This window comes from Phyllobates terribilis, unplaced genomic scaffold, assembly GCF_046119375.1.
Source record: "Phyllobates terribilis strain yellow unplaced genomic scaffold, ASM4611937v1 Scaffold_17__1_contigs__length_24005725, whole genome shotgun sequence".
In the NCBI taxonomy this organism is placed as follows: Eukaryota; Metazoa; Chordata; class Amphibia; order Anura; family Dendrobatidae; genus Phyllobates; species Phyllobates terribilis.
The window spans coordinates 20256219-20279480 of record NW_027362777.1 but is presented as its reverse complement, the minus strand read 5'-3'; the positions used below and the strand labels follow the sequence as shown (position 1 = coordinate 20279480).

Sequence of the window (23262 nt, the reverse complement as noted above, 5' to 3'; positions counted from 1 at the left end):
GTCTGTCTGCTGCTATTTCTGTTAGGAGGTGTCCCATATTCCTCCCAGTCCTTAGTACTTGTAGGGATTCCCTCCCCAAATCTATAGGTCTCCGTACAGACTAGATTAGGACTTTAGCAGGTCTGATCGCAGGATCAGGTTCCCTGTTACATCGTAGGGATTCAGCTGAGTCTTATAGTAGGGACAGATCTCCTCTCTTTCCTTAGCTTTGGTAGCAGAACATAACAGTAAGTCCAGCCTGTAAATTCTCTAAGGAAAGATTTTTTTTTGTTCCATCATGGTGTCGGTTCAGGATTTGGCTAAACACCTGCAGGGACTCTCTCTGGAAGTGGCCGAGCTCCGTCAGCACGTGAGTAACTGTCCTGGAGCATATTTCTTGGAGCCTAAGGTATGTTTGCCGGATTTATTTTTTGGTGAACATCGAGAATTTTTTTCATTTAAAAATGCTTGCTTATTGTATTTTCGTTTGAGACCCAAGTCCTCTGGGGATGAATCCCAGCGCGTAGGGTTCATAATGTCACTTTTGCGCAAAGAGCCTCAGGAGTGGGCCTTTTCTTTGCAACCTAGTGATACATGCTTCAGATCAGTGGATAGTTTTTTTTCTGCTTTAGGACTATTATATGATGATCCTGACCGTGTGGCATCAGCTGAGACTGAGTTGAGACGTTTAAAACAAGGATCAGGTAATATGGAAAAATATTGTACACATTTTCGTCGTTGGTCCACTCAAACAGGGTGGAACGATTCTGCTCTGAAAAGTCTATTTCTTGCTGGGCTCAGTGAAAAGGTTAAAGACCTGCTAATTGCTTATCCTACACCTGAGGATTTGCAACAGGCTATGCAATTAGCTATACGGGTGGACAGAAGACTGCGTGCTAGGGTTAATGAGAGCAAATCCTCTGCTATGTCAGTTTCTGGTTATGATAATGTGTGTACTAACAGTGGTGAACCGATGGAGATTGGATCGGTGGCACCTCGCTCTCAAGAAAAACACCGTCGTTTTTCAGAAGGCTTGTGTTTCTATTGTGGAAAATCTGGTCATTTGATTAAAGGCTGTGAGCTTCGTATGAAGAAAGAAAAAAAAATGGTCAGTCACGCCCGTATTGCCTGTTTAAATTCCAAGGGTATATTTTTAGCTGCTTCCACGATTGCTCAGGAAAAATTAATGGAATTTCGGGTGTTTGTTGATTGCGGGTCTACACTGAATGTTATTGATGGGGGATTCGTGGAAAAACTCAATTTAAAACCTGAACCTTTATCATCCCCCATTGCTGTGGTTTCTGTGGATGGCTCCCCTTTGAAGAATATTACTCTCAAGGTCAGTGAATTTCCTCTCACTATTAATGGTGTTCACCATGAGAAATTGGATTTGGTAGTGTTGAATAACTTGCCTTCTCCAGTAATATTGGGTTTGCCCTGGTTAAAATTTCACAATCCTGTACTGGATTGGTCTACCAGTGAAATTAAATCCTGGAGCCATAAATGTTATGACAAGTGTTGTAACGGGCGTATTGCAGCTTTGGATAGGGGAGAATTGCCTGTTCCTATTCAGGATTTTTGGAGAGTTTTTTCTGAGAAAGAATCGCAGGTTTTGCCTCCCCATAGAGACTATGATTGTTCTATTGAATTTGTCCCTGGAGCGACTCTTCCTAAAAGTCGTTTATTTAACCTTACTATTCCTGAGAGGAAGGCTTTGGAGGAATACATACAGACAAGTTTGGCCGCCGGTCACATTAGGCCCTCTAAGTCTCCTGTGGCGGTTGGATTTTTTTTTGTAAAAAAAAAGGACGGCGGTTTACGTCCTTGTCTGGATTTTCGTGAGATTAACAAAATTACGGTACGCAATCCTTACCCACTGCCATTGATTCCTGATCTGTTTAACCAGTTATTGGGGGCCAAGTGGTTCTCTAAAATTGACCTTAAGGGGGCATACAATCTGTTGCGCATGAAGGAGGGTGATGAATGGAAGACTGCTTTTAACACTCCTGTGGGTCATTTTGAGAATCTGGTTATGCCTTTTGGTCTTACTAATGCTCCTGCATTTTTTCAGAATCTGATTAATGACATCCTTAGACCTTTGATCGGTAAAAATGTGGTTGTGTATTTGGATGACATTTTGATTTATTCGCCAGATCTGGAGACTCATTGGCGGAGCGTGCGTGAGGTATTACAGTTATTAATGGACAATTCGCTTTTTGCTAAGCTGGAGAAATGTGAGTTCGCTGTACAGAGAATTAGTTTTTTGGGCTACATTATCTCCAGCAAAGGTTTTGAGATGGATCCGGTTAAGGTTCAGGCTGTGCAGGAATGGCCCAGGCCTATTGGTTTGAAATCAATACAGAGGTTTTTGGGTTTCGCCAATTACTATAGAAAATTCATAAAAAATTTTTCTAGTATTGTCAAACCTCTGACTGATCTCACCAGGAAAGGTGCTGATGCGGTTCAGTGGTCTTCTGAGGCCATTGAAGCTTTTGTGTATCTCAAGGAGAGGTTCACCTCTGCTCCCATCCTTATGCAGCCTGATGTTACTAGGCCGTTTTTGGTTGAGGTTGATGCTTCCTCTGTGGGGGTTGGCGCAGTATTGTCTCAGGATAACGGGGATGGATTACATCCCTGTGCATTTTTTTCAAAAAAATTTTCGGAGACTGAATTGAATTACGATATTGGTAATCGGGAATTATTGGCTATTAAACTCGCATTTGAACACTGGCGCCACTTCTTGGAAGGTGCGGAATTTCCCGTTCAGGTTCTTACGGATCATAAAAATCTGATATATCTTGACGCTGCCAAGCGCCTGAATGCCCGTCAGGCTAGGTGGGCACTGTTTTTCTCGCGGTTTAATTTCTCCGTTACTTACATCCCTGGTACTAAGAATGTTAAGGCGGATGCCTTGTCTCGCAGTTTTTCTCCCATAGTCGGTGCTGAGAAAGAGGAAAACATTTTACAAGAAGGTGTTGTGATAGCTGCATTAGACTCCGTTTTGGAAGATGAGATTCTTAAAGCTCAGGAGAATGCCCCATCTAACACTCCTCATGGGAGGTTGTTTGTGCCTGGGACCTTTAGGAGAGATTTGTTTGTTGAGTGTCACGAATCTCGGTTGGCAGGTCATCCCGGAATCTCTGAGACCAAGAGACTGGTGGGTCGCAGTTTTTGGTGGCCTGGATGGCAGAAGGAAGTCATTAAGTGGGTGCGCCAATGTACTATATGTGCTAGATCTAAGTCCTCACATACTCCTGCTGCGGGGTTGCTTTGTCCTTTGGAGGTCCCCAGTGCTCCTTGGACACATTTGGCTATGGACTTTATAACTGACCTTCCCCCCTCTGAGGGTTTTACTGTCATCTGGGTGGTCGTGGACCGTTTTAGCAAGATGTGTCACTTGGTTCCCTTCGTCAAACTGCCCTGCGCTAAAACTCTCGCTAAGGCCTTTGTCAAGGAAATTGTCAGACTTCATGGCGTTCCTACTGACATTGTTTCTGATAGGGGTCCTCAGTTCGTGGCTCGTTTTTGGCGTGCCTTTTGTGACAGGTTGGGAATTCATTTGTCGTTTTCGTCCGGATATCATCCTGAATCTAATGGCCAGACAGAAAGGAAAAACCAGGATGTTGAGCAGTTCTTGCGTTGTTTTGTGGCAGACAATCAAGAGGGGTGGTCTGAGTTTCTGCCACTTGCCGAATTTGCTCTGAACAATCATACATCTTCTTCTGCTGGTTGTTCGCCTTTTTTTTGTTGTTCTGGGAGACATCCGTCGTTTGGGTCGTTCTCCAAGTTGGGATCTGCCGTGCCTGAGGAGGAGAATTTTTCCGGTGATTTGGAAAGAGTTTGGACGGATGTGCGTGGTAATCTTCAGGAGGCCAACAGAAAATCTAAAGACTACTTTGATAGGAAACGACAGGAGGTTTTGTTCGCTGTTGGTGACATGGTTTGGTTGTCCTCTAGGAATCTGCGGTTGAGGATTCCTTCTAAGAAATTGGGTCCCAAGTTTGTAGGGCCCTTTAAGGTGCTTCAGGTTGTCAACCAATCTGCTGTTAGGTTGGAGGTTCCTACCTCCTGGAGAATTAATCCGGTCTTTCATGTCTCTCTGTTAAAAAAAGCTGTTGTGTCGGATGGTGACGCCTCTGCCTCTGTTCCTCCGGTGGTGGAGGACGGGGAATATGAAATTTCTCGCATCCTTGACTCTAGACGGTATAGAGGTAGTTTGCAGTATCTTGTGGCCTGGAAAGGTTTCGGACCCGAGGATAACTCTTGGGTGAGGTCAGATGATGTTTCCGCGTCCAGACTTATCAGAGCGTTTCACAGGAGATTTCCTGATAAGCCTGGTCCTAGGGGATCCGGAGGATCCTCTTAGAAGGGGGGGTACTGTTAGAACCTTGCGGTTAGGTTTTTTTTCCTTTGCTGGTCACATGACCTTGTTGGCCTATTTAATCCTGCTCCGCCCTTCTGGCTTTGCTGGACTTCATTGTATATCTACTTTCTAGCTAGCCTGTGCTCTGTATCTAACTCTGTTAGTTTGCTTGGTCTACGGACCTCTAGGTTCTATCTATTTTGTTTGTTCGTCTGTCTGCTGCTATTTCTGTTAGGAGGTGTCCCATATTCCTCCCAGTCCTTAGTACTTGTAGGGATTCCCTCCCCAAATCTATAGGTCTCCGTACAGACTAGATTAGGACTTTAGCAGGTCTGATCGCAGGATCAGGTTCCCTGTTACATCGTAGGGATTCAGCTGAGTCTTATAGTAGGGACAGATCTCCTCTCTTTCCTTAGCTTTGGTAGCAGAACATAACAGTTGTACAGAACAAAGTATTCAATGAGAATATTTCATTCATTCAGATCTAGGATGTTATTTGAGTGTTCCCTTTATGTTTTTGAGCAGTGTATATATATGTATATGTGTGTGTGTGTGTGTGTGTGTGTGTGTGTGTGTGTGTGTTGTAAGCTGGACAGGTCGTGTCCTCAAGGTGCCAAGCCTCGGTGATGTAGAACTCAGAAAAGCAGGCTCCAGCACACATAGTGCTGAGAGGTTTTTAATAGGCCCGGGTTTTATGAACAGCAGAGAGACCTGGGTGGGATCAGCTGCTCACTTACCTCCAGTCCAGATTTTGGAAGGACTGATTTAAGACAGCTGTGTCTGTCTCAGTATGTCTGTGTGTTTTGCAAGGTGAGCAGACCTTGCATGTGCTGATCAGACTCTGCTGAAGGCAGAGAAAAGGACTTCATTTAAACGTCTGTGGCCGTTCTGTATGGACTTGTTATTTTTGAGTTTTGTTTTGTTATACCTTGTTTTGTGCCAGGAAAAGGCTATTTTGTGTTTGTGTCCTGAGCGGTTTATGCAAGCAAAATAAACCATCCTGGATTTCTAATGAAAACGCTCCCTGTGCCTACCTCAACCGCAGCTGAGTGAATACTAAACCCTACAATTGGTGCTAGAAGCAAACGCACGAATCCCAAGAGGCAGTGTGACTGCTACAGGAAACCGTATATGTCCTGGGTGAAGGCCGCCAGCCAACAACAGTTGTCCGGCAGCACGGAGGAGCTGATAACTTCTGGGAGTTGGAGGGTTCTGCGCATGATCTTACTTGTCCCCAGTACTGCTCTTTTCTGGACAGAGTGTTCAGATGTTGCTCCTGGGATCTGTTGTAGCCACTCTTCCAACTTAGGTGATGAAGTGACGAGACCCAGGTGAGGAAAACTGTGAGAGGGGCGTTGCAAAAGATGTCTCCGGGGGATGACGTTTCATGTTCCTGGCTGTGTTTCAGAGAGAGACTACCACCGGAGCAGTGGGCGGAGGTTCTAGCGCCATATCTGACAGGGGAACCACAGAAGGCGTACCACGTTGATTTGGCCCTGCAAGACGCTAAGGAATATAGCAAACTTAAGTCTGAGATCCTGGCGCGGCTGGGCGTAACACTGGCAGTCAGGGCACAGCAAGTCCACCTCTGGGACTTCCACAGGGACAAACCTCCCCGGTCACAAATGTGTGACCTTCTGCACGTGGTTCAGAAGTGGCTACAGCCAGAGACTTGTTCCCCAGCCTAGATAGTCGAGAGAGTGGTCATAGATTGGTTTATCCACTCTCTGCAGAAGTCGATTCAGTCCTGGGTTGCCCAGAGAGATCCCCAAAATACAGATGACCTGGTGGGCCTAGTGGAGAGGTACCGGGCGGTAGAGGGCTCCCTGACTGATCAAGCCGGGGTTAGGTCACCTTTCTGGGGTTCACAAAGGGGGGGATGGCTCCTAAAAGAAGGGGACTAAATCCTCACTGGGTGGGCGTCCAAAGTCCCAGGAGGTTGCTGAATCACAGCTGGGTAATCAGTCCCATACCATCCTCTGTTGGAGGTGTCATATCTTTGACCATATAGCTGCCCGGTGTCCCATGAACTCTGCGCCAATGGACTACAACATAGGCTGGCGTTGCTCCTATTTGGCCTACCCCGCCTGCAGCGCGGTTCCTCAACATGGCGAGGGCCCTCAGGCGTGCTCAGTGTCCGTAAAAGTGGTGCAAGTGTCTGGACTGTTGGACTCAGGAAGTTTGATGACCCTGATAAGGGCCACACTCATTCATCGGTTGGTTCCTGGGAAGGTGGTGGGTGTCCAGTGTATCCATGGGGATGCTAAAAACTACCCTGTAGCTCGGGTGGATGTAAACACGGACTGTGGCACCACAGCTCAGGAAGTGGGGGTCATTAAAGACTTGTTGCACCCGATAATAATCGGACGGGACTTTGCATTATTCTGGGACATGTAGGGGAAAGCGGGGACACCTGGTTGCTCGGACCACCGCCAGATCACTCCTGAAGAAACCTCACCACAGGCCGTAACAGACGAGTTTCCCATGTGTTTGTTTGTTGGCGATGAGGATGAGACTGCGTCCCCTGAAGCCAATATCCCTGAGCTGGAAGTGTCCGAGGGAAACTTCGGAACCCCCCAACTCAGGGGCTTAACTCTGAAAAATGTTACCGTGTTAAATGGAGTGCCTCAGGAGCCGGGGGCCGACAGTCGGTTCCCTCATTTTGCTGTGAATGGGGATTTGCTGTACAGAGTAACCAAGCCAAGGGTTCAGGTAATAGAGCAGTTGTCGGTGCCAGGGCCCTATAGACGCAGTGTGTTAGACATAGCTCATTACCATGTGTTAGGATTTTAGTTTTCAGGTGGAGCATAGGCCTGGGAAACAACATGGGAATGCTGATGCCCTATCAAGGGTCTATTGTATGTTGGCAGAAGGTGCCAAGCCCCCCGGTTTGTGCAGAAGGGGGGTATGTAAGGTTGCAGCCGGACAGGTCGTGGATGGGAGGTATATGTCCCCGAGGTGCCCAACCTCAGGGATGTAGGATTTTGAAAAGCAGGCTCCAGCACACATATTGCTGAGAAGTGTTTAATGGGCCCGGATTATGGGGCTGGGTTTTAAGAGCAGCTGAAAGAGCTGGGTGAGATCAGCTGCTAACTTACCTCCAATTCAGGTCTTGGAAGGTCTGATGCAAGCAAAATATACCAACCTGGATTTCTAATGAAAACGCTCCTTGTGCCTACCTCAACCGCAGCCGAGTGAGTACTAAACCCCACAGTTTGTATATATACATGCATGCATGCAGTGGGGAAAATAAGTATTTGATACACTGCCGATTTTGCAAGTTTTCCCACCTACAAAGAATAGAGAAGTCTATAATTTGTAATTTTTAACGTAGGTATACTTCAACTGTGAGAGACAGAATCTAAAAATAAAAAAAACAGAAAATCACTTTGTATGATTTTTAAATAATTAAATTGCACTTTATTGCATGAAATAAGTATTTGATCACTTACCCACCAGAAAGAATTCTGTTTCGCAGACCTGTTAGTTTTTCTTTAAGAAGCCTCCTACTCTGCACTCATTACCTGTATTAATTGCACCTGTTTGAACTCGTTATCTGAATAAAAGACACCTGTCCAAACAATCAATTACACTTCAACCTCTCCTCTATGGCAAGACCGAAGCGCTGTCTAAGTACACCAAAGAAAAAATTGTACACCTGCACAAGGCTGGGATAGGCTTGAGAAAGGTCAGAAATCAGCCCAGAACTACATGGGAGTACCTGGCCAATGACCTGAAGAAAGCTGGGACCACAGTCTCAAACATTACTGTTAGTAACACACTGCGCCGTCATGGATTAAAATCCTGCAGGGCACGCAAGGTCCCCCTGATAACGCACATGTCTAAGCCCGTTTGAAGTTTACCAATAACCATCTGGATAATCCAGAGGAGGCATGTGAGAAGGTCATGTGGTCAGATGAGACCAATATAGAACTTTTTGGTATCCACTCCATTCGCCATGTTTCGAGGACGATGAAGGATGAGTACAACCCCAAGAACTGTCTGATCTGTTTTGGACACACATATATCTATTAATCTCTTGATCCCTCAATCATCATATTGCTAACATACTAGATCTGTACAGCAGCCTATGTATACATTTACCTTTGATTGGTGCTATCTTAGATGTGGCCAATACTGATATTGCTATTTGAGCTATGCACATGTACTTTATAAACTGCTTTAGGACTGGATTATCCATATATAGCTATTGTGTACATCTTCTATAGCAGGGGTCTCAAACACGCGGCCCGCGGGCCGCATGCGGCCCCTGAGGCTGCTTTATGCGGCCCGCAGGCACAGACCCCTTGATGATCCCGACCTTGTCCAGGAGGAGCCGCCGACAGCAGCGCTGAATTGCCGCACAGAGACTGTTTCCCAGCACTGCATTTCCAATGCCAGCCGGCGGCCAATCAGAGGCCAGCAGCTGATATCTGCGTGTCGGCGCAGCGAGTATGACGTCATTGCCATATGCAGATGTCAGCTGCTGGCCTCTGATTGGCCGGCGGCTGACATTGGAAATGCTGTGCTGGGAGACAGTCTCTGTGCGGCAATGCAGCGCTGCTGTCGGCGGCTCCTCCTGGACCAGGTCGGGATCGTCAAGGGGTCTGACTCTGTGGTGCCTGCGGGCCACATCTGCAGGAAGGACGCCGAGGGAACGGAGGATAGGTGAGAATCATCTTTTTTTTCTATTTTATGTGTGTGAAGAACAGCACAGGGAAAACATAGCCACAGGATGGGGACCTGGATGGGGCACATAGCCACAAGAGGGGACCTGGATGGGGCACATAGCCACAGGATGGGGACCTGGATGGGGCACATAGCCACAAGAGGGGACCTGGATGGGGCACATAGCCACAGGATGGGGACCTGGATGGGGCACATAGCCACAGGATGGGGACCTGGATGGGGCACATAGCCACAAGAGGGGACCTGGATGGGGCACATAGCCACAAGAGGGGACCTGGATGGGGCACATAGCCACAAGAGGGGACCTGGATGGGGCACATAGCCACAAGAGGGGACCTGGATGGGGCACATAGCCACAAGAGGGGACCTGGATGGGGCACATAGCCACAAGAGGGGACCTGGATGGGGCACATAGCCACAAGAGGGGACCTGGATGGGGCACATAGCCACAAGAGGGGACCTGGATGGGGCACATAGCCACAAGATGGGGACCTGGATGAGGCACATTAGTACAAGATGGGCGCCAGGATGGGGAACATTGCCAAAAGATGGGGACCTGGATGGAGCACATAGACACAAGATGGGGACCTGGATCGGGAACATTGCCACAGGATGGGGATCTGGATGGGGCAAATAGCCACAGGATGGGGATCTGGATGGGGCAAATAGCCACAGGATGGGGACCTGGATGGGGTACATAGCCACAAGATGGGGACCTGGATGGGGTACATAGCCACAAGATGGGGACCTGGATGGGACACATAGCCACAGGATGGGGACCTGGATGGGGCACATAGCCACAGGATGGGGACCTGGATGGGGTACATAGCCACAAGATGGAGACCTGGATGGGGTACATAGCCACAAGATGGGGACCTGGATGGGACACATAGCCACAGGATGGAGACCTGGATGGGGCACATAGCCACAGGATGGGGACCTGGATGGGGTACATAGCCACAAGATGGAGACCTGGATGGGGTACATAGCCACAGGATGGGGACCTGGATGGGGTACATAGCCACAAGATGGAGACCTGGATGGGGTACATAGCCACAAGATGGGGACCTGGATGGGACACATAGCCACAGGATGGGGACCTGGATGGGACACATAGCCACAGGATGGGGACCTGGATGGGACACATAGCCACAGGATGGGGACCTGGATGGGGTACATAGCCACAAGATGGAGACCTGGATGGGGTACATAGCCACAAGATGGGGACCTGGATGGGACACATAGCCACAGGATGGGGACCTGGATGGGGCACATAGCCACAGGATGGGGACCTGGATGGGGCACATAGCCACAGGATGGGGACCTGGATGGGGCACATAGCCACAAGATGGAGACCTGGATGGGGTACATAGCCACAAGATGGGGACCTGGATGGGACACATAGCCACAGGATGGGGACCTGGATGGGACACATAGCCACAGGATGGGGACCTGGATGGGGCACATAGCCACAGGATGGGGACCTGGATGGGGCACATAGCCACAGGATGGGGACCTGGATGGGGCACATTAGTACAAGATGGGGACTTGGATGGGGAACATTACTACAAGATGTTTTCCATTATTACTATATGATGCTAATTGTAAGACAATATTACTGTATGTGGCCAATTGGGGGAAATAAAATTGTAAAAAAAATAAAAAATAAAATAAAGCATGAAAAAATATTGGGCACTAAAAATGCTGTTTTATATGTAAACTAAAGTAAACACAAAAAAGTGCACGTTTATTATCGCCACATCCATAACGACCCAAGCCATAAAAAATAAACACGGCAAAAATGTTCAAAAGGTGTATGCAAAAAAAATGGTATCACTAAAAATGTCACATTGAACAAAGAATGCGGCCCCCCAAATTCAAATTTTTTCCATGTGCGGCCCATATACCCAGCCGAGTTTGAGACCCCTGTTCTATAGCCACCTTGCGAGCATTTCTAGTGTAGGAGCTTGGGTTATATACATTACTGTGTTTATGATGCACTAAGCACGTTACATGTATTGCTGCTTCCCTGATTGATGCATTGGCACTTATAGGATCGTGTTGTGTACCTATTGTGATCCTTTTGGGTGTACTGTTTGAGGAACCATGTTGCATTTGCATTAGGCTTTGCCTACTTAATATCGATTATTCTTTAGACCCTGGTTCTCCGTCTATGACACACAGTTCCCTGCCTTACTGACGTATACTCCCTGATTTATGTAGTACTTGGTGTCAGCGTCTTCCTCCTTTTATTCTATTCCATTGGAAATTGCCTGTTTTTATACCTTTTCTGTAATAAAATTATAATTTCATCTTGACACGCTCCTGATTCCTTTTCCTCTTTTGGGTTATATGGTTGTTGAAGAGCGCTTACTGAGACCAGTTCCCCCTATCTTTGGTCACTTGGGTGCATGTTGAGGTATCAGAGGAACTGTTTCTATTTAAATGTCCAGGCTGGTTTATTGGTGCTTCATAAACCATGCCACAAGGAAAGGAAATAAACAGCCGTTCAGTGCAGGCAAAACAAAGTAAACAGTTCCAGCAATGGTACTTTAGAAATAGCCCAGAACACACAGGCTGTATAGCATCCGGTATACCAGCTCAGTCTTGAGACATCACACAGGATGCTCTGCCATATGTGCAGGGGTATAGGACTCCAGCTGCAACCATTTTTGGGCCAGATGCAGCAGATCAAACATGTGGGAGCAAGGGGGTTTGTCTCGGTGGTACGCCCAGCGTTGAACCCGTTGTGGCCTGACAGTCATTGTCGCTCACAGGCTCATCAAAATTTCAGTTTTCAGTTTCACATATTCTTTGGCATCTTGTAAGGCTAAGTCATAGAACGCCTTCTGGGGCTCCCCTGGTAAGTAAGGTGCCAGCATTTCCACCCATTGCTCTCACTGCTTTCTTCCTCTCGGTGACCCTTTCAAAAACTTTCAAAAAGGTATCAATGTCGTCACCCGGGGTCATTTTCTCCAAAACTCTCCTCACAGCCTTACGGATGGAATAATTATCAGCTGACCTTGGAGTTGGAGCTGCCGCCGTGCCACAAACCGCCTCTGCGAGCAATTCAAACTGATGCTGCTGTTTTAGGTGCTGCTGTTGCTGGATCTGTTGCATAAGCAGCTTATTTGTCTCCTATTGTGCCAGCTACTGTTGTTGGTGCTACTGCTGCTGGGCTTGCACCAGGTGTTTAATCAGGTCCTCCATGCTGTCTGACATTGCTCTCTGGCTTATGGCTCCCTTCACCCAGGAAATGCAGCACCTCTGTAGCAGTCACACATGTTCCCTGAGAATGCTGCCCGCAATTCTAACACCAAATGTGGTAACACTACTCACTTGGGTTCGTGGTGAGGTATCACAGGAACAGTTTCTATTTAAACATCCAGGCTAGCTTATTCGTGCTTCATAAACCATGCCACAAGGAAAGAAAATAAACAGCCTTTCAATGCAGGCAAAACAAAGTAAACAGTTCCAACAATGGCACTTTAGAAACAGTCCAGGTCACACAGGCTGGATAGCATCCAGTATACCAGCTCAGTCTTGAGACATCACGCAGGAGGCCTTCTTACGTCCACACACAGACCATGTGTGAGAGAAACAGAATACATTTTACAATGTGAACTACACCCAGGGGTAGGGTGTGCGGGCAGCCAGACCCGCACATCTGTTCGGCTGCCCGTAAACCTGACCTGGATGCACAAACAAGCCTCTTACTACTATGTGCACTAGAGCAATTCTTATGGTTTATATCACAGAGAACAACCACCTCAGTGATACATACCTCCCATCAACTATGGGATCTGTGATTTCTATCTACGCCACTGTGTATAGAATGTGTATAGGATAATTGAGTATAATATAGTTATTATGGACGTGAGTTAATTAACATAGGGATAACAGACTCATTGCACAATGTTACGGATATTTCTTGTTGCTAAAACTGATTTTTTTTTCACTTTAAACATTTTTTAAACAACTCTGATTAGTGCAATCATACAGCATACAAGCCTCTGAATATTCAGGTCATGCACTGCACTACTGTAGTGCGGTGTATTGTCACTGCCTGTCAGTGTAATACTAATTGCCCCATACACATGAGATAAGTGTTGGCTGAACCGTCATTTCGCAGTTGGCTATCTCTCCCGACTCCCCCATACACAGAAATATTCCAGCTTTCCTGTTGTCTGTATGAGAGAGTCGCCTCCAGACTCCTCTAGGTGAGGATTATCTACAGGAAGAACAAACGGATTAGCCTCTGAAATTCATGATGCCAGATCCTTCTCTACCTTGATATCATCTGTCAGGAGGCCCCCAAATACTTTATATAGTCGATCAAACCACCCAAAATCAGTGCTTTCATGCCACTTTACTCTTTGTGTGTATAGGGGTGTTAAAACGTAACTTATTGGACGCTTCCTCTTGCCCGACCTAATAGACTTTCATACATTGCAGGCCCAGACACCATTATTAGGTGCCGCTGCACCTGTGCCATCTCTGCGGTGTTCATCGATATTCTGGTGCTCAAGAGTTACCGTATTTTTCAGACTATAAGACGCACCTTTTTCCACCAAAATTTTGGAGGAAAGCGCGTTTTATAGTCTGAACTGTGCCCCGTACTCTATACCTATGGCTGTGGGGGGAGCGGCAGCGGGGGATGAGCGGAGCACAGGAGGCAGCAGCCGCCTGCTGCAGCCTACGCTGTGCCCGCTGCTAAAGAATATGAATATGCACTGCTCCCCACGCCTATGGGCGTGGAGAGCAATTAATATTAATTTTCCTTAATAGCTTGCACACTGTAGCCGCAGCGCGGCTCCTGCTGCCGTTCTACGGTCTGCTTTTAAAGATCATGAATATTCACTAGAATCCACTCCCATGGGTTGTAGTGCATATTCATGGTCTCTAACATCGGGCACACAGACCGCAGAGTGGCAGCAGGAGCCGCGCTGCGGGTACAGTGTGCATGCTATTAAGGAGAGTGAATGGTAACTGCTCCCCAAGCACACAGTTCTGGCGCGGGGAGCAGTGACTATTCCGGTACAGCATCTCACACTGTGTGACGGCGCATGGCAGTAATGCCATGCACGGCTCACACAGTGAGAGTGTCGGCAACCGAGCAGGACGCAGCGCTGGAGGAGAGAGGAGGTGAGTATAATTGTTTATTTTTGTGTGTGCAGCGTGATGGGAATCAGGGGGTGCCAAGCATACCAGGATGGGGATCAGAGGGTGCCAAGCATACCAGGATGGGGATCAGGGGTGCCATGCATACCAGGATGGGGATCAGAGGGTGCCATGCATACCAGGATGGGGATCAGGGGGTGCCATGCATACCAGGATGGGGATCAGGGGGTGCCATGCATACCAGGATGGGGATCAGGGGTGCTATGCATATCAGGAAGAGGGATGAAGGGTACCATACATACTAGGATGAGGGGTGCCATGCATATCATGAAGAGAGATGAGGGGTGCAATGCAGATCAGGAAGAGGGATAAGTGGTACCATGCATACCAGGATGAGGGGTGCCTAGCATACCAGGATGGGGATCAAGGGGTGCCGTGCATACCAGGATGAGGGGGGGCATGAATACAAGGATGAGGGGTGCCATGCATGCCAGGATGGGGATCAAGGGGTGCCATGCATACCAGGATGGGGGATTGGGGTGCCATGCATACCAGGATGGGGTATTTGGGTGCCTAGCATACCAGGATATGGATCAAGGGGTGCCATGCACACCAGGATGGGGGATTGGGGTGCCATGCATATGAGGATGAGGGGTGCCATGCATATCAGGATGGGGATTAGGGGTTCCATTCATATCTGGATGGGAATGAGGGGTGCCATGCAGATGGGGATGGGGGCCACATATAACAGGAAGGAGGGGGCCATATATACCAGGATGGGGGATATTAACAGAATTGGGGGACATTGCCCCTATAACAGTGTCAGCAGACCCCCTTTCCTTAACAGTGCATCATGACCACATGTTTTGCTTAATTTTTTTTTCTATATTCCTCCTCTAAAACCTAGGTGCGCCTTATTGTCCGAAAAATACAGTATTTTTTAAAAATCAAATGTCTTAACGTGTTAAAAAATAAAATGTGTCTTTTGCTTTTTTCATGTTTTTTTCTTTTTACACAGAATTGTTGGTGCCAATTTTCTTTTGAAACATTTTATTATCTGCTTTTTTCTGGTGTTTTTCTTGTAATATAGGAAAGCCTAAGGCCAGAAATAAACCCCATAAACACTGTACATGGAGACTTTGATATCAAATAATTTCTCTCTGTGGTGTTTGTACAAACAAAAAAGATTTAGAAATGCCTCAAACTTCTGTGTGTGAATCAGACATGAGATCTAATGTGATAGAAGATTACAGTCCGGGGAAGACGGGAAACATTCATATAGACGGGTGGTGATGTAGTCAGTGAAGAACTCTGGCCAAATATGTTTGTAGAGCCGTAGTAGAAGATGATGTCATCCTCTTTATGAAGTAGTTATTTTTCATGTCACGTGTAATGAATATCTCCTGCAGTATAGATAATGCCGATTCCAGTGTCTGTAAATGAGACGAAAATTAGCGTTATGGAAGATGAGTCTATGAGAAACGTATTCAGCTGCCGAGACGAGGAAGAACCTACTTGTTGTGTGTAGCCTAAAATATATAGGTTTTATTAGTAGATGTAAAGAAGAAAACTACTGTAAAATAATAAATCCCCTCATATGTTTCCCCTTATTATCTGCAGTAATTGTATGATGTTACATCGACTCCCCTTCTTCTCATTCAGGTCCCTACAATATCGGATCCTCTCAGTGAAGATTTTCTATAGAAGAGAATCTTCCTGATTGTCCATGTCCATCTTTGATGGGTAAGAGACATGATGGCAGAGAAAATATTACACCTCACCCTAGAGATCCTTTTCCGTCTTACTGGAGAGGTGAGAGATTCTGATGATGTCACATCATTCTTATCTATGGGAATAACAGATGGACAGAACTGGAGAGGTGAGGACTCTGGAAATGTCTGGAGGGAGATTTATTAATGTGTCTCTCCATAACCAGGATTACACAGTAGTGAAGAAGACCTCTAGTGAGCGCTATCAGGCCCCTGTGTCTGAGGGATGGGGAAGACCCCTGAGCCCAATCACAGGGCCTCCACCTCACCCCCTGATACATGACTACATCAATGACCAGAAGATCCTAGAACTCACCTACAAGATGATTGAGCTGCTGACTGGAGAGGTGACACTGCTGGGAATGCTGGGACATTATACATTAATGCTATGATGGGATAGGGGGGATGACAGTATCATTGTATGTGGCAGGTTCCTATAAGGTGTCAGGATGTCGCTGTCTATTTGTCCATGAAGGAGTGGGAGTATTTAGAAGGTCACAAAGATCTGTACAAGGACGTCATGATGGAGGTTCCCCAGCCCCTCACATCACCAGGTAATAGACAGGACTAAATACACACAGCCTATAAATATCTGTATGTAAAGAATGAATTCAGTCCCTGTATGTGTTTCCTGCAGATCTATCCGGTAAGAGGACAACACCAGAGAGATGTCCCCGTCCTCTTCCTCCACAGGACTGTAAACAAGAAGATCCCAATGTTCCTCAGGATCATCAGGTAGATGGAGAGAAGGTGTCATGAGATCTCCCCTATGATGTGTAGACGACTGTGAAGGTCTTGTGTTCAGTCTTGTTTTATCCACCAGTATTATATGTTTTATACTTGTGTAATGAGAACGATGGAGATGGCAGGATTAGAGCTGATCATAGATGGGACTTCTCCATCTGTCTTGTGACTTTTACAATATTTGTTTTCAGAGTGAAGATCTGACCCATATTAATACTACAGAGACATATGTGAGGGATGATGAGCGGTGTACAGAGGAGACTCCTACATATGACTATCCAGGTGAGTAGTAACCACTAAATGCAGAGTAGTCACAGATTCTTCTCAGTCACTGGCTGTGGCTGCTTTATCGGTGGTGTAGTCCAGCCGTATAACAATTATGTGATGACTATTTTGCCACAAGACCACAAAATTGACCTACACCGAAAACTGTTGCAATGGCTTTGAGCATTGAAAGCCCTTTTCTATAGAACTTACAACCTGGGAGATCCACCTACCCCCTGGGATTAGAAGACACTGACCGGTACGTTCCCAGATCTGTAAACTACAAAGCTAAATGACAGCGTTTGTAGAATGTGCTGACAAGTTAGAAAATCAGTTGAAGAAAAATAATGTGATGGGCCAGTAAGAGAAATCGGAGGGTAATGATGCTGTTGGCTTCCTAGAACCCTGATATCTTATTGGCTGATCTACCTTCTCTCCCTTCTGTGCTGCTGAATGTGCTCATATGGTCCCATATGAGCCACTCTCTTGTTGCCTTGGTTGTACGTTTTGGGTCATTGCCTTGCTGGAAGACTCAGCCACGACCCATCTTCATTGCTCTTACTGAGGGAAGGAGGTTTTTGGTCAAAATCTCGCAATACATGACCATATCCATCTTCCCTTCAGCACGGTGCAGTCGTCATGTCCCCTTTGCAGAAAAGCACCCACGAAGTATAAGGTTTCCCCCAGCATGCTTCACAGTTGGGACGATGTTCTTAGAGTTGTACTCATCCTTCTTCCTCCAAACACGGCGAGTTGAGTTAATTTGTAAGAGCTCAATTTTTGTCTCATCTGACCACAGCACCTTCTCCCAATAACCCACAGAATCATCCAGGTGTTGATTGGCAAACTTCAGATGGGCCTGCACATGTGCCTTCTTGAGCAGGGGGACCTTGCGGGCGCGGCAGGATTTTAAACCTTTAAGGCATAATGTGTTACCAATGGTTTTCTTGGTGACTGTGGTCCCAGCTGACTTGAGATCATTAACAAGTTCCCCCTGTGTAGTTTTAGGCTGATCTCTCACCTTCCTCATGATCAAAGGTACCCCACGAGGTGAGATTTTGCATGGTGCCCCAGATCGATGTTGATTGACAGTCATTTTGTATTTCTTCCATTTTCTTACTATTGCACCAACAGTTGTCTCCTTCTCGCCCAGCGTCTTACTTATGGTTTTGTAGCCCTTTCCAGCTTTGTGCAGGTCTTTGATCTAGTCCCTGACATCCTTAGAAAGCTCTTTGGTCTTGCCCATGTTGTAGAGGTTAGAGTCTGACTGATTAATTGAGTCTGTAGACAGGAGTCTTTTTAAACAGGTGACTATGTACGGCTGCTGTCTTTAATGCAGATAACGAGTTGATTAGGAGCATCTAACTGGTCTGTAGGAGCCAGAACTCATAATGGTTTGTAGGGGATCAAATACTTATTTCTCACTGCAAAATGCCAAAAAAAAATTATCTAATTTATACAATGTGATTTTCTTGTTTTTTTTTTTGGGGGGGGGGGGGGTGGATATTCTATCTCTCAATGTTAAAATTAACCTACCCTTAAAATTATAGACTGTTCATGTCTTTGTCAGTGGGCACACTTACAAAAACAGCAAGGGATCAAATACTTATTTCCCCCACTGTATGTCTAAGCTGTGCGTGGCTGATGGCTGTAATATACATTTATTCCCGCCTGCAGGAGATGTGTTGGCTCCAGCCCTGGTTTCATGGATTCACTCCACGTCATAAATTCCATTATGTTTTCAATCCTAAAGAATTCAGATTACTGCACAATCTCTCCTGAAATGGGGGCACTAATACTTTCTCTACTCTTCTGCTCAGGAGTCATCATAGCTCCAATGATCCACCATAAACGAGTGCAACTCTGATTTAGTGTTGGAGCTCTTCCCTCATACATATGTTGATATTTGGGGATGTAACGTGTTTTCTTTATTCTATTTGTATGATTTGTGGTGGGATTGGCCTGCCTCACTTATGTGAGTCTGCAATTCCCTGGTAGTCTTTAAAAATAAGGTCTCCATTGCCTTTCCAAAATGTCAGAATCTAAATTTACAGGCTGTTCTGTGGTGTAAGATGGGAAGAAGAATAATCAGGTAGCCGGGTCAGAACCAGGAGAGCAGAGAAAATACAAAATCAGAAGACACAAGAGTAGTCAGTAAACGGGCCGAGGTCACAACAGGAAACAAATCCACAAGCCGGGAGCTGAGCACAGAGGACTGAACCAGAGGAGGACAAGGCTGTATCTGGCAGCTTCCGGCAATATGCTTCCAGCTTTAGTAGGGTGCGGTGCTTTCCAGTTGGCTGAAGCAGGGAGCAGATTACTCCAGCTGGACAGCACACACACCCATACTGCCAGACTGGATGGTACTACTGGTCCCAGGCACCCTAATCTTCCTGGTTGGTCAGAGCCTGCGCCACCTACAACTTCTGGTTCTGACGTCTCCTCCATCACCAGCGCCGCCTGCAGGATGAATAAGGCGGCTCCTGGTGACAGAAGCAGATGTCCCAAGAGCAAATCCAGATGAGATGGGACAAACCATTTGCAGAAGCTCTAATATGACAAAATGGCAGAAAACCAGAGCAGTAGAAATCCCCATAAAGTGACTCATTTTGGAAATTATAACCCTCAGTGAAATAATCTATAGGAGTAGTGACTATTTTGACTCCACAGTCGCTTTCCGGAAATTAGCACGCAGTGGATGATGGAGAATGAAAATTACAAATATACTACTTTAATACCCATCACATTATGCCCAGATTGTGCTCCAGGAGACACACACACCGTAAATTAAGTGGGTTCTTCTCACTATAGTAATGTCGTATACATGGAGGCTAAATGTGTTTTGGGCGCACTGCAAGGCTCAGAAGCGAGGGGGAGATCTGACTTTGGGAGAGCGGATATTGCTGGATTGGTTTATGGAAGCCATGTTGCTTTTCAAGAGCCTTTGAGCCACTAATAATATGGAAACCTCTGGTTTTCCACTGACAGATGATGGACCTGAGTGGGGACTTGTTTTTTTGTGAGATGAGTAGAAGTTTTTCTTGGTATTATTTTTGCCTACATAACATTGTTTGGTGGCTTTTTATTCCATATTTGGGAGACAGAATGAACAAACAGTTTTACACATCATACTCCACTGGTTCATCCTATGAGGTTTTCTATTAGACTGTGAACTGTCATTGTCTTGGTGAATAATTCAATATTTGACATAACTTGCCATTTCACAGACGTTAAGTAGAAATTTTCAAAAATATAATATTCAAGGATATTTTTATTCATAAATAATAATTGGTTTTATTCTTGGCAGATGACTGTACCAGGAGATCAGAGGGACAGCTGACATCTTCAATTTTTACATCAAATGATCTTGAGATCCCACAGGATACAAATGAAATGAATGCCATTACTCCAAATGTACAATCATCCCTTCACAGCAAAGATCTGTCATCTGATCCTTTGAAACAGGTCCTGTCTTCTGATTCATTACCAACTACTAAGGAAAATCAAAGTCACAAAATAAGCATTAAAAAACAAATTGCTTCTAAAGCAAAGAAGCCATTTTCACATTCAGAAAATAGAAATAGTTTTCCCTTCGAAAAGTCTTTTCTTAAATATCAAAACCTTTACCCAGCAGAGAATAGATTTTCTTGTTCCAAATGTGGGGAATGTTTTAACCAGAAAACAGATCTTGTTAGCCACCAGAGAATTCACACAGGGAAGAAGCCATTTTCATGTTCAGAATGTGGGAAATGTTTTGTGAAGAAATCATCTCTTCTTAGTCACCAAAGAACTCACACAGGGGAGAAGCCTTTTTCATGTTCAGAATGTGGGAAATGTTTTAACCGGAAAGCACATCTTGTTATCCACCAAAGAAATCACACAGGGGATAAGTCATTTTCATGTTCAGAATGTGGGAAATGTTTTAACCGGAAGACACATCTTGTTAGCCACCAGAGAACTCACACAGGGGAGAGGCCTTTTTCATGTTCAGAATGTGGGAAATGTTTTGTAGATAAATCAAATTTAGTTGGGCACAAGAGAATTCACAAAGGGGAGAGGCCTTTTTCCTGTTCAGAATGTGGAAAATGTTTTACCCTGAAATTAACTCTCAATAAACATCAAAGAACTCACACAGGGGAAAAGCCTTTTTCATGTTCAGAATGCGGGAAATGTTTTGTGAAGAAATCATCTCTTTTTAGTCACCAAAGAACTCACACAGGGGAGAAGCCTTTTTCATGTTCAGAATGTGGGAAATGTTTTAACCGGAAAGCACAGCTTGTTATCCACCAAAGAAATCACACAGGGTATAAGTCATTTTCATGTGCAGAATGTGGGAAATTTTTTAACCAGAAATCAGATTTTGTTATGCATCAGAGAACTCACACAGGGGAGAAGCCATTTTCATGTTCAGAATGTGGAAAATGTTTTACCCGGAAAACAAATCTAGTTAGCCACCAGAGAACTCACACAGGGGAGAAGCCTTTTTTCTGCTCAGAATGCGGAAAATATTTTAACCACAAATCAAGCTTTAATAAGCACCAAAGAACCCACACAGGGGAGAAGCCTTTTTCCTGTTCAGTATGTGGAAAATGTTTTACCCTGAAATTAACTCTCAATAAACATCAAAGAACTCACACAGGGGAGAAGCCTTTTTCATGTTCAGAATGTGGGAAATGTTTTGTAGATAAATCAAATTTAGTTAGGCACCAGAGAACTCACACAGGGGAGAAGCCTTTTTCCTGTTCATAATGAGGTATGTTGTGTGAAGGAATAATCTCTTAGTCACCAGAGCAGTCACACAGGGGAGAAGCCTTTTTTATGTTCTTAATGTGGGAAATGTTTTACTTGGAAATCAACTCTTAATAAACATCAGAGAACCCATACACTGGAGAAGCCTTTTTCATATTCGGAATTTTGGAAATGTTTTAACTGAAAATTGCACCATGTTTGGCCTCATTGAAATGAAAACACTCATACTTAGATCCCGTTCCAGCGCCGTTCCAGCGATGTCGGGACTCACGTTCCCGGAGCTCACATGAGGTTGTTACATCACTTGAGCCCTGTGCAAAATCAGTGCCGGTTTCACTGTCCCCGCCTTCGGACGTATTGAACATCAACAGGAAGCCTTTGGTTGTGGCTTCTCTCTGGCTCCTTTGTGATGTTCGATTTGTCTGGAGGTGGGGACTGTGACAACAGCGTTGATTGGGGTATGTTATTGACAAATTGTACAAAAACATATACCAGACAGTCATATAATTAAATGAGAAAGGGAATTACTTCAGAACTTACCATAATTTGTGGACTATAAGACACACTATTAGCAAGAAAAACATCTTGCTAACAAATGAGTGCGTCTTATAGACTGGAGGCAGCTTCCAGTGACAGAGGAAAAAATCAGGCAGTGTCCTTCCTGATCACTGAGAGAACTGCTCTCTCTCTCCTCCAGCACCACACTTCTCTAACCGATTGGTGTAGAGCAGGAGAGGAAGGTACCGGGACCTGCACATCCTGAGTGAGTAGCTTAAGGACCTTCTACCTGACTAGCTCAAGGATCTTTCAGATGTAACACTGTTTTTTACATATTTTCAAAAGTTGTCAGGTTCATTTATGAAATGAGCCATTTCTTAATGATTTTGACCTCGTGAATTCAAATCTGACAATGAATTTTTTTAGTTGTCTCTTGTTTCTATGATATCCGAGAGTTTTCCTTGTACTGCTACATATAATTAATGCATAAAAGTTTCAGGACTTTGAAACATAATTACTTTTGCAAATATAAAGATGCAGAATATTTTGTTATGCCATTTTTCTGATATTTATTTAGAGGAAACTTGGCAACAATTCAAGTAACTAAAATCTGTGTAAACACTATTGTAAATTATAAACAGTTACAGAAATTGCATTACAAAATTTGCTCCTCATTCAGTGACAACTCTTTTGTTTGTCTCTTGTACTTCTGCATCCGATCAACTCTTACAATTGTCCAACTCTAATCTGCAAGCATTGATGGATTCCATTTTCCTTGATATCTTTTCTCTATAGCTGCAATATCTGGGTGAAATCTCTAACCATTCTCGTCCCTCACTGCTCCACAGTTTGATGGAAAAAAGTCTAGAAGCGAATGTAAGAAATTAATCTTTAAAGGACATGTTACAACCCAGATCCTTATAGGTTTTGAGGAGACTTTCCACCAACGCTTCATAGTTATCTGCTTTTGAGTTTCCCAAAAAATTAGTTACCACTAATGCAAATGCTACCCATGCAGCCTTTTCCTTTCTCCGCAACAGAGAAACTCATTATCTTGGAGAAGCATATGAATCAATTAAGACTCTT

General features: G+C 45.2%; 2 protein-coding genes across 2 annotated transcripts in view; both read left to right on the top strand.

Moving 5' to 3' along the window:
* Nucleotides 1-23262, top strand: part of LOC141176130 (uncharacterized) — a 1089564-nt gene that overhangs the window by 7060 nt on the left and 1059242 nt on the right. The window lies entirely within an intron of this gene.
* On the top strand, nt 368-21810 carry LOC141176129 (uncharacterized). Its single transcript, XM_073660122.1, has 7 exons — nt 368-388; nt 15815-15964; nt 16089-16268; nt 16352-16475; nt 16559-16656; nt 16857-16947; nt 20237-21810. Exons 2-7 carry the CDS (start codon nt 15905-15907, stop codon nt 21676-21678), a joined length of 1995 nt encoding a protein of 664 aa, XP_073516223.1. The 5' UTR covers nt 368-388; nt 15815-15904; the 3' UTR covers nt 21679-21810.